This window comes from Nuphar pumila, chromosome 6 (assembly GCF_984573655.1).
Source record: "Nuphar pumila chromosome 6, dmNupPumi1.hap1.1, whole genome shotgun sequence".
NCBI classification, from domain to species: domain Eukaryota; kingdom Viridiplantae; phylum Streptophyta; class Magnoliopsida; order Nymphaeales; family Nymphaeaceae; genus Nuphar; species Nuphar pumila.
The window spans coordinates 105,893,471-105,904,214 of NC_143254.1; the positions used below are offsets into that span (position 1 = coordinate 105,893,471).

General features: G+C 39.1%; 1 protein-coding gene across 4 annotated transcripts; it reads left to right on the plus strand.

Moving 5' to 3' along the window:
• The first annotated feature begins 865 nt into the window (after nt 1-865).
• LOC149835552 (phototropic-responsive NPH3 family protein NPY4-like) lies at nt 866-10,313 on the plus strand. 4 transcript variants are annotated; one of them, XM_090008580.1, is made up of 5 exons: nt 866-970; nt 1,074-2,699; nt 6,129-6,198; nt 6,558-7,745; nt 9,511-10,313. In XM_090008580.1, the coding sequence occupies exons 2-5, from the start codon at nt 2,638-2,640 to the stop codon at nt 10,054-10,056; spliced, it is 1,866 nt and encodes a 621-aa protein (XP_089864706.1). In that variant the 5' UTR covers nt 866-970; nt 1,074-2,637; the 3' UTR covers nt 10,057-10,313. The 4 variants fall into 4 exon arrangements, with proteins under 4 accessions (XP_089864706.1, XP_089864705.1, XP_089864708.1 ...); XM_090008579.1 differs by having other exon boundaries at nt 938-2,699; XM_090008582.1 differs by lacking the exons at nt 866-970; nt 1,074-2,699 and adding an exon at nt 4,678-4,753.
• Nucleotides 10,314-10,744: the final 431 nt, after the last annotated feature.

Consider the following 10,744-nt stretch of genomic DNA (forward strand, 5'->3'; position numbering starts at 1 on the left):
GTTATCGTGGATTTTGGGCTCCTTTTCCGTGAGGAAAAAAGAGTGCCCAGTTTGTTTGGTCGTGGTGGGGGTGCGAAAATGCATGTCTGTCAATGCATTTTCCTGAAAAAGCCTCAGTTTTAGTGACATGCAAATGCCCCCTTAAGGCTGGGAAACGTTACAATTCACAGGTGGCTCAGCCCATGTTCCAACTCTAAAAGAGCTCGTTCAAACTCCTAAAGAAAGCTAGGCAAGCTGAATATGGACAACAGGTAGTAGGCTTGGCTCAACTTATATAAGCTCATTAGGTAATAATAAATATATTTTAGATGGATTTCACATGTATGTTTTTGTAACCCTAAATTTTTTTTGCTAAAAAATAATGTATTTTTTTTATAAACAAGTCAGCTCGAACATGGCTGGTCTAACTCGAGCTGATTATGAGCTTTGAACTAGGCTTGGCTCGCCACAAAAACGAGCCATACTTGAACAATTCAAGAGCTTCTACTCGACAGTCATGATTGTATGCACTTAGCCATCTAGCTATCTCATGCGATCTTTAAAAATGTGGCTTACATCTCATTTAATTATAGTTTTTAATAAAACTATTTCTTAAATTTCCTGAGAATCAAACCCTGTGTTTTGTAAGCAGCTTTTCTAAGAACTTAAAAAATTAATAACTCACAATATATCAAAATTTGCTAATCGAAAAGAGTGTGTGTTTTAGATTGCATCATTTGATCCAAAGGGATGTTCCTAATAAACAGATCTCCTCAATCCATTTTGGAGAGCTAGCTTGGCCACTCATTGAGTGTAGGCAACAAATTTTGTTTATTATATATTTACCGACGAAAAACATTAAAAAAATTAAGCACCAGTCTCAGATTTATTAATTCCGCAGGTTAAAAATAAAATGGAAAAAGATCTCACCATGTCGTGTCGTCGTGTCCATTGGTGCTGCGGTTCAACATATCCTGTGGTCTCTTCAATGGTGCGCGTGAAGAATCATTTGGGGTTTAACAATGGTTTTATTAGAGTTTTTTTTTCTGTAATAAAAGGAAACTCTTTATTTTTATTATTGTTTTTGGATGCAGATTCGAATGCAACGCAGAGAGAGAGAGAGAGGAGAGAGAGAGAGAGGACATTCTCGGCCTTGCTTTTTGTGAATCATTCGTAGCCGGTGGTGGAGGGAAACCCGTTTCTCGGATTCCCGGCTTTCCTCTTTTTCCGCTCGTCGTTGGGGGTTGGGAATACTTTGCTATTCAGTTTCCCCTGCAGGGGCGGGTTTTCTATGTCCCTCTGCTGTCTGCTTGCCACATACTCGCCGTGCAGAGGCCCGGTGGCGTCGCCTTGATCGACAGGGAATATTCGAGCTCCTCTTTGACCTGTTTCAGGGGTTATTCTTTTTTGGGGATCGATTCTCTCTTGCTGGTTCAGAGTTTGTGCAATTAGGTGTTCAAGATTTTAGCGTTTTCTGGGGTCCCTTTGGCGTGATTGTTGCAAGTGGGGAGGTGGGTCGTTGGATTGTTGTTGTTTCTTTTCTTCCCCTCTTGAGTGCTTTTCCTAGTTTGGGGTCGTGGGGTTAGTTGGTTTTGTGATTCTGTTGGGGTTCTTGATTCCGTGGCATGTGGTGATGCTGGAACAGATGATGGGATGTGTGGCTTTCGGGGTCTTCCTTAGCTTTTGTGGTGTCTGATTCTACTGTTTTAACGTCAAGTGGAAGGTGATGAGAAATGAGGCTTTGGAGTTTGGGTATCAAGAGATCTTAGGAATGAAGTGAAAAGCTGGACTAAGCAAGCAAGCTGAGTTTTGTAGTTAATGATCTTACCATCTGAAGTTGAGTAGAGAAGAGCATGTTTTTTTTTTTCTTTTATAGATGTTGATATTTTAAGATGGTGATGGTATAACCTTTAAGTTCTGGGGTTTCTGTTGTAGCATTTTTGGTATTGCTGGAGTGGGTGCAGAAAGTAGGAAAGAAAGAAAAAGAAAAAAAAAAGGGTGGGTCTTGTGCAATCTTGTAATCTGAAGTCGGTGTTATGGGTGATGGAGAGGAGTGAGGAATGTGGGCAATTTTAGGTGGTTGGGATTTTGAAAAATTGATGTGCGAGATACTTGGTATTATTTAATATTAGAGAGGGGTGGGAGTACATGGGAAAGAGGAAATATATGGCAAGGGTGGTGTGTGTGTCAGTTTTGTGCTTGTGGGTGTCGCTAGGTTGTGCAATTTTTTAGTGGTTTGTGTCCGTTGTAAATGTTTCCTTCGCTGACCATTCATCCGCAGCCTGTGGATTCTGCTGTAGAGTCAGGAAACAAGCTCCTGGCAGCAGCATCTTTGGAGGGGTAAAAAAAGAGAAAAAAAAGATTGGATTCCTGAGTCCTGACTAAGGACCATCTTGCTCTCTCTCCCTTTCTCTCACCTTGCTCTGTCCCTGTTTGTCAAAGGTGTTGAATCTCTTCTTCACCATCGTCCACCTTCATAGGATACTTGTTTTCTCTTCATTTATTTTGGGGATCTATTTTTTCCTTGTTTTTATAATCTCCGGATGTTTGACATCCGGAGATGTAGCTGCTGATTTGAGCGTTCCTTTTGAAGGTTCTCTCTCTCTCTCTCATATAGTATTGAAGCTCCCTGAAAGGAAAGGCACAAGCAGTTTCAAGATGAAGTTTATGAAACTTGGATCGAAGCCAGACTCATTTCAGAGCGATGGGAGCAATATGAGGTGATGATTTATTAGCTTTCCTGGTGTTGCTTTATCTGTCTTTCTTTTTTCATAAACATGCATACATTATATGTTGATCTGATTTTCCTTTTTGGGAGTCAAGAAGTAATGCTGTGACATGGGTTTTTAGATTTCTTATTTGACCTTTTCTTAGGTTTTTTCCTTCTTTTTTTAACCCTGAAGATGTTTGTCGGCGTCGCGGGTCTGTTTGTTTCTTGAGTATAGAGTTGAAAATTTCTGAACGTTTACCTGCATTAGTCCCTTGGATCCGTATAGAACGCCTCTTCAGTCTAGATATGTTTCCTTGCTCCGAAAGATGGCCTTTTGCATTTTCTGAATGGATAAGGTATATTTGTAGGAACATCTTAGATGACATTCTTAGCTGCACACAGTGTGTGTTGTGGAAGCTTCTTCTTTTTCATTCCTTTTTCCTTTTTTCTCAAGTAGTATGTGGTTAGTGCAGGCATTGGAGATTGTAATGATAGTATATAACTTGATTCTTGATGATATTTTTCTAGAATACCACCATTCCAGAGCAAGGCTGTTGCTCTGCCTGTAGCAAGTTTAGTTTCCTAGCATGAGTGAGCTGGGTGTTTTGTTTAGAGGATGGTATAGTGTTTCTTCGCATTCTTATGGTGTTAGCCATTCTCTTTGTAGCCTCATTGATGTGTTAAATGTAGAGTTGGTTCTAGTTTTTCTTTAGGTGGTGCTCGTGCTTGTGCACATCCTTATATTTTTGGATGAGATGTGAATACGTTGTATATTTACCTTGTTGCAATATGCTTTAAGGGACTTGAACTTGATAACTTATGGCAATAATTTTGGTACTGTTAAAGTTTTGATGAACACAATCAGACCCAGCTCGGGCTGTTTTCTGGGATTATGTGTGTTTTAAAGATTAAGTGGCTAAATCTAACACTCTCAGCATTTAATATATAGTCTCTTGGAAAAAAAAATTCCAACAGAAGTATAGGTGTGTTCACATGTTTAAATGTCTGCTGTAATATCTGGGGATTGAAATTTGATCTTTAGTTTTGTGTTTTTCCCTTCAATTAGTGCTGATCTTTATTACCAACATATTTTTAAATTTGAATAATTTGATATCAGTAAGATTCTTTTTCAGTTCTGTTGTTTTTATTGTGGTATTGCTACTTCTCTATTCTCTTTTTCATATGCTTCCACATATGAGGGTGATATTTGTTTAATGGGGTTTCAATATTTTCCATGGAAAGAAAAAACACTTTGAACTTAAAAAGAAGTCCTGAAACTGAAAGTAAGATATAAAAAAAGATCTATTCATATATTCAACGAGGTTGTTTTTTGTCTTTTTGTGTTTAAGGTATCCACTAATCTAAATATCTAAAGGATTTTGTTTATACAAAATATTCTTTGCTCGCTACTCTCTCACTCACCCCTCAAACACCAAAAACTCTTATCTCTGATTTACTCTTTGGATCATAATCATCCCATAAACAGAAACCTTCTTTTTCATGAATACCGCATTGAGTGGGTTAATCATTTTGACATTGATGAATTCAACCTAAACTGATTTTTCTTGTTACCTTAAAAATTTCTGCAAGCATTTTTAATCTCTCCTTTAGTTGGGTAAACTTGCTAAAATTTATAGAGAGGTCTTAGAAAGTTAGACCATGTAGGGATGCTAGTTATTGTAACGGCTACAGATGTGGACTAGTAGTTGATGTTTGTGATGACAACTCAGGTGGTCCATAGAACCTTCTGGGAGTTGGTTGAGAAAGCAGAGTTGCAACGTGTGGCTAATATTAGAGTTGTGAGATGTGGCTAGCATACAGCTGAAACTTGAAGTGTGGTAGTTGGGCTGTGGAGCACATTTTTTCTACAAGATCTTGTGATATTTTTTTCCCAAGGGAGTTGCTTTTCTTCTAAAAGCAGCTGCCAAACTGGGGCCTACATCTATCTGTTGTGATTGGATGATGCTTGATGTGTTTCTGGTGGTCCTTGGTGTCAAACGTTTGCACAAGGCCATTTTCTGTACATATATCAGGTCAAGAAACCATGGCAAGGGTGTGGTAAAGGTCAGCCGTGCTATCAGAAAGGAACAGCTTATATTTCTTGAAGTGAATGTCGTGCTTTAGGCAACATGATATGCCTACTGCTTTAATACATCTTAGATGTGCACATGCAAAGTTTTTTCCTTTACAAAGCTCTAGTAACTAATGCAGACACTTCTTTTTCCCTATTTCTGATGTGCGGCTCCTCTATCTATCATCAATAAGTATTCCTGCCTTGGACATATCTTCATACCTTCACCTTTTGATGTGAAGTTTTCTGATTCATTGGTGAGATAGGGATCATAGGAACCCCTCAGGCCCACCATATGTTATTCTACAAGCTGACATTTTAGCTAGTAGCAAATTCAAGTTTTGCTCTTTTTCCCCCCTCTTTTCTTTTGCTGGTCTGGACGGGCAATGGCACATTTTCTGTGTTTGTTACTTTATTATGTGTTTTAGATGTCTTTTCCAGATTCATAGAAGCCTGTGGTCTTATGAGTACAATTGGGTATTCTTAATGTATTCTGACGTGGAACTTCTTTCTTATACCCAAACAGATTAGCTATATGCTAATATTGTATTTAAGATATTTGATACATGATTGTCATTGATGCATGTATCAAATATGGAAGACCCAGAATGATTTTCTTTTTTGGTTCATATCGCCGACCCCAATTGTTTTGGGATGAAGGCGTAGTTGTTGTTGTTTTTGTATTGTCATTGATGCACATAATTTTTCATCAATATTAAGAAAAGAAGTTACACCAATTTTTTTCTATCCCGAGAGTTCTTAAAATACTATGGTTGCACCTTTCATGGACATTGTAGTAAATCTGTGAAAGATATGCTAATCCTTTGAGAAGATTCTTACCAATTTGGATGTACAACCGGCTGAGATGTCTTATGCTGTTGCTAGAAGCATTTTTTATGTTTTTAACATTTTTTCTTTATATTTTACTGAAAATATTTTAAATTGGAGTCATGTGCACACAACATGCACAACCCAATTGTACCCTTGGATCTTTTTTTTTGGAAAGAAACTGTATACCATTATATCCTATAGATCATATAGTATGTTCATATGTGGCAGCACCCAGAATAACTTGGTGGCCAGGAATTCATTTTGCATTTGTGAGTAGAAACACATTATGTTGAGAAAACATTGTTCTGGTTGGTTAATTTATAAAGGCTCATGATAACCAAGGAAACTGGGTGGATTGCTCTTAAATGTCTGGGATAAGCTGTTTGTGCCCATGTCATGTTTGCTTCCTGGCAATGCTCGCTTTTCTTCACATGCACATTGTTTGTAGCTGCCCTTCTTGGGGCATACTATATTTACTAGGATAGAAATTGTAGTATATTTATAGAAGACTTGATCAATCAAATCTTTCAATTGCAGGTATGTTGCTACGGAGTTGGCTACCGACTTCATTGTTAGTGTTGGTGATGTTAAGTTTTATTTGCACAAGGTATTGACTTAATCTCTTGTGAACCCTACAAAATTTCTGTGTGCCATACAATTTATTTTTCTACTGTTGGTATATATTTGGAATATCTGTGTGAGAAATTGGTGCATGCTAAAATCATGGTTGACATTTTGAGTGTGGCATTGACCTTACCATACACCTCCAAAAACTCAGTTTTTCATTATATAGTTAACCAACTCTTGTTCGGTTTGTGACAAATTGTTACCCCAGTTGCAAGGTAACCTGATCTTTCATCTAGAATCAAGTGAAGCCCATTATTTCAACATCATGCATTATGATTAAGATCTGTTATCTATGTATCTGGGGTCAAAGCTGAACTTTCATTCCCTTGGATGATGCAGTTTCCTCTTCTGTCAAAGAGCACACGGTTGCAAAAGCTAGTGGCCAACAACAATGAAGAAACCAATGATGAAGTCCACATTCCTGACATCCCTGGCGGTGCTTCAGCCTTTGAGATTTGTGCAAAGTTCTGTTATGGGATGACAGTCACGCTAAATGCTTACAATGTTGTTGCTGCTCGTTGTGCTGCTGAGTACTTGGAAATGCATGAGGTAGTTGATAAAGGCAACCTGATTTACAAAATTGAAGTTTTCCTCAGTTCGAGCGTCTTCAGGAGTTGGAAAGATTCCATCATTGTCCTTCAGTCCACAAGGTCTCTGTTTCCATGGTCTGAAGAACTGAAGGTGGTGGCTCGTTGTGTTGATTCTATTGCGTCTAAAGCATCTGTTGAGCCCACCAGGGTTGACTGGTCTTACAGCTATAACAGGAAGAAGCTTCCATCTGAAAATGGCACTGACCCTCATTGGAATGGAGTGCAAAGACAAATAACAGTTCCAAATGACTGGTGGGTTGAGGATCTTTGCGAGCTTGAGATTGACTTCTACAAGCGGGTGATTGTAGCTATCAAATCAAAGGGAAGGATGTCATCTGACTTGATTGGGGATGCGCTCAAAGCTTATGCACTAAGGCGGCTTCCTGCTTTTGGCAGGGATCAGCTCCATGGAAGTGAAGCAACCAGAAAAAAGTCACTTGTTGAAACCATAATTTGGTTATTGCCTTCAGAGAAAGGAAGTGTATCTTGTACGTTCTTGCTCAAGCTTTTGAAAGCAGGGACTTTGCTAGACATCAGTGAGATTGTAAAGAGAGAACTTGTGAAGAGAATAGGCATGCAGCTGGATGAGGCTGCTGCCGTTGATCTCTTGATGCCAGCACCTGTCAGTGAGAATGGGATGTATGACATTGACCTCGTGCAAAACATTGTCCATGAATTCTTAATATGGGAGCTGAGTGCTAGGACTGGCCACCCGGTGGTGCACAATGAGCTGCTGCCTGATGAGAGCAGGACATCCCCTTCTGTTTATTATGCTTCCAAGCTTGCAGTGGCAAAGGTCATGGATGGATACCTTACTGAGATTGCTCATGACCCCAATCTTTCTCTATCCAAGTTTGTTGAGCTTGCGGAGATGGTGCCAGATGCTGCACGCCCTGTTCATGATGGGCTTTATCAAGCAATTGACATGTATCTTAAGGTAAAATCCTTGTTATCAATACTAATGCTTGCTCACTAATTATTGTAAGCTATTTGAATAAAAATTAATCCGAAATTGATGTTGATGGCACTAGCTTTGTTCACAGTACCAAGATTGGTGGTGACCTAGAAAATATGACCAAACTGATCAATCGACTTTTTTTCCTTTTCCTTTTTGCCCTTTTATCACCCGAAAAATTAGTGCCTTGGTTTTATCGAAAAAATCAAGCACCATGATAGGACTACCAGGCAAGTGGTTTCAACCAAGGTGCTTGATTTTTCAGCCGAAAAAAGGGCAAAATTGTCAAGAAAATTTTAATTTGCTAAATTGTCATTTTTTCTAGTTTGCAGCCGGTTCTGGTATTCTGCCAAAAGTTAGTGCCATCTATGTCATTGTCCGAATTAATCTATTAAATTCGAGTGGACGGATGATATGTCTAGGAATTTAACTTGCAAAGTAGGTTCAAAGTAGATCTGGGTAGGCTTCAGTCTTAGCTTAGAAAAAGGTTAAGACCATAGTCAGAAATATCGGTATCGGCTATATCTTGGTGCGGTTCTTTCCTGCAATATTATAGGTTTGGTGATAAATCTCAGAAAAATCTGGGGAAAATCTGGAGGCTTAAAAAAATTAAAAAATATATAAAAATAACAAAATTAAGTAAGAAACTATCATGTTTATATAGTAAAATACATATATAATAAAAAATAACTAAAAAATACAAAATAAAGAAGAAAATCATATTTAAGATGTATAAAATAAATTAAAACAGTAACAATAATTGATAATAGTGTGATATTATCATGATAATATCATGCTATTATCAAATTGGTGATATTTTTAAAATATCACAATATTTTACCTATAATATCGTTTGATGAAAATACAGCGATAATATCATGATATTTTGAAAATATCGTCGATATATGTGACTATGTTTAAAATCACTAAGAACTTTTACTCTCTCTGCACACACACACACACACACACACACACACACACACACACACACACACACACACACACACACACACACACACGTGCGCGCGCGTGCCATCCATGCTGTTCTGTAATGGCATATTTAGCTTTTGTTTACTCAAAATGTCTTTAAATTATCTGTACAATTGGTTAAGCTTAAAAATGGTTATAAATGACAAAATGTGAAAGAAAGAAATCTTTTCCTCTTTTCTTTGAGGTGCATCTGTCATTGTGTTCACACACACACACGCCCGCGCGCGTGCGCCATCCATGCTGTTCTGTAATGGCATATTTAGCTTTTGTTTACTCAAAATGTCTTTAAATTATCTGTAGAATTGGTTAAGCTTAAAAATGATTATAAACTATGTCACAGGGATTCGGCTAGCAGGGTGTCGCACCCGCGTCAATGCGACATGGGTGCGGGTGCGGTCAACCTGACCCTGGGTGCGGTTAACGCACCCAGGGTCTTTTTGGTCCAATTTTTTGGACTTAAAAAAATTTTTTTGCCAAGAAAATTTTTTTGCTGTATATGTCACAGGGATTCTCCAACTAGGTGCCGCACCCGCACCCGATGCGGTCAACCTGACCCTGGGTACAGTCAATGCACCCAGGATCATTTATGTCCAACTTTTGGCACACCCCCGCACCCGGGTTTTTTGTTAGTGCCGCATCCCCGCACCTGCACCCATGTGACATAGGTTATAAATGACAAAATGTGAAAGAAAGAAATCTTTTCCTTTTTTCTTTGAGGTGCATCTCTCATTGTGTTCACATGCACTTGTACCTGCAGGAGCATCCTGGAATGAGCAAGAGCGATAAGAAGAGGATATGCAGGTTGTTGGACTGCAAGAAATTATCTACAGATGCGTGCATGCATGCTGCACAGAATGATCGGCTCCCCCTGCGTGTGGTGGTCCAAGTCCTCTTCTTTGAGCAGGTAAGGGCGGGAGCTGCTGGGGGACTTGGGACAGTGGATATGCCCTGTGCTATACGGACCCTCCTCCCACCTGAGAATGGTGGCTCACTTGGGAGTTCAAGATCTGCAACAACCAACACAGAGGACGACTGGGATGCAGGACCAATGACATCAGAGGAGCTGAGGTGCATAAAGGGTGAGTTGGCATCAATGAGGATTGGAGGGGATGCAAAGGATGGTGGTAAAGTGAACAGCAAAGTGAGGGGGATTCTTAACTCCAGGAAAATCTTTAACAAGCTTTGGTCAAACAAAGAAAAGGGGGAAAGCAGCAGCTCTGATACATCTGAAAGCCCAGTTTCTGTGAATCCAGCAGATATTAAGTCTACACCATCCAGGAACGGGAGGCATTCACTCTCATAGGGAACACAGAATGGGAGAATGACAAAAGATATCTTGGAATTTGAAGAGCAGAGTTGGGCCGGAGGTATGTGCTAGATCATACAAGGGGGTGGGAGGTATGGATTAGATCACTTGGTCCTTTTGTTGTCTCATATATGAAAATATGTTGTTGCTTAGTTATTGGGTTTATGGATTATGGCCCAATTTTGATGTACCATAAGGAAAAAGGGAAATATCTCGTTTGGTGTGATTTATTGCTTTCATTTTTGCGTGGATTATGCAAATGACTATACAAAAATGGCTGTCTTTCAAACCAAACTTTTTTCGGTAGGATCTGCAAAGTAAGGCTAAGGCTGATGATTTCAAAGTTTTTGGGGAATGGAGGTGATACTTAACAGGTTCTTCTGGTATCTATGCTTCCACGAAGTTTTACTCTTATATGTTGTGAGAAGTTGATACAAATTATGTGCTGAATTGGCCTGAGGTGTCTTTGATTGGCTGTGAGATTGGGCTCTGGTTCTGTATATTTGAATCATCTTGCTTGGATGTTGAGCTCTTTGTGATTCAAATCTTAAGGCCTGCACAATCTTAACTTTTTGTTCAAAATGGTAAACTTTAGTTTCGAATTGCCTATTTGATCTGGCACTGGATTGTTTTGGGTTTCTTAGTCCTTTCTGACTCGTGTCCTGTGAAGCTAAATCCTGCCCTC

Coding starts and splice junctions, on each gene's coding strand:
- LOC149835552 (XM_090008580.1), top strand. CDS start 2,638: ATGAAGTTTATGAAACTTGGATCGAAGCCAGACTCATTTCAGAGCGAT. Junction 6,199..6,557: donor TTAAGTTTTATTTGCACAAG/GTATTGACTTAA, acceptor TGGATGATGCAG/TTTCCTCTTCTGTCAAAGAG. Junction 7,746..9,510: donor CAATTGACATGTATCTTAAG/GTAAAATCCTTG, acceptor TTGTACCTGCAG/GAGCATCCTGGAATGAGCAA.